General features: G+C 67.5%; 1 protein-coding gene across 1 annotated transcript in view; it reads right to left on the reverse strand.

The window, feature by feature from the left end:
• Positions 1-437, reverse strand: part of MUC4 (mucin 4, cell surface associated) — a 10435-nt gene that overhangs the window by 2304 nt on the left and 7694 nt on the right. The window contains exon 19 of the mRNA XM_010085367.1: positions 158-273. Within this exon, the coding sequence (XP_010083669.1) occupies positions 158-273 (116 nt within the window). The remainder of the gene's footprint in view (positions 1-157; positions 274-437) is intronic.

A 437-nucleotide genomic window follows, 5' to 3' on the forward strand; every position in this document is an offset into this window, starting at 1 on the left:
CATCACGTGGCCGGCGCTGCCTCCCTCTGGCCCTGCGGATCCGCTGGATCCCGGGGGATCCCACATTAGGGGTGTGCACAGAGGCACGGGCATCCCAAGCTGCCGTGCTGCCCGCTGTGCTGCTGCATCCCTCTCCTCATCCCCTCCAGTGACGTACGGTGACATTGACCTCCCTGACGGTGGCATTTTGCAGTGTCCTGACCCGCAGCTGGACGCTTCTCTGGGGGAGATCTGCTGGGGGGAAGCCGCAGAAGTGGCTCTGGCATCCCAGAACTGGGGCGAGTAGGGTTGGGGTTCACCCCCCACGGGGCACAGGCACCCACCTGAGCTGGGCAGCGGCCGAAAATCGCCTCCTGCCACCAGGCAGCGGTGGTCGGTGAAAGCCGGGGGGCAGGCACAGGCAGGGGGGCAGGTGGCGGGGGGGAGGTGGGAGTGTA

This window comes from Pterocles gutturalis, unplaced genomic scaffold (genome assembly GCF_000699245.1).
Source record: "Pterocles gutturalis isolate BGI_N339 unplaced genomic scaffold, ASM69924v1 scaffold880, whole genome shotgun sequence".
Taxonomy (NCBI): Eukaryota; Metazoa; Chordata; class Aves; order Pterocliformes; family Pteroclidae; genus Pterocles; species Pterocles gutturalis.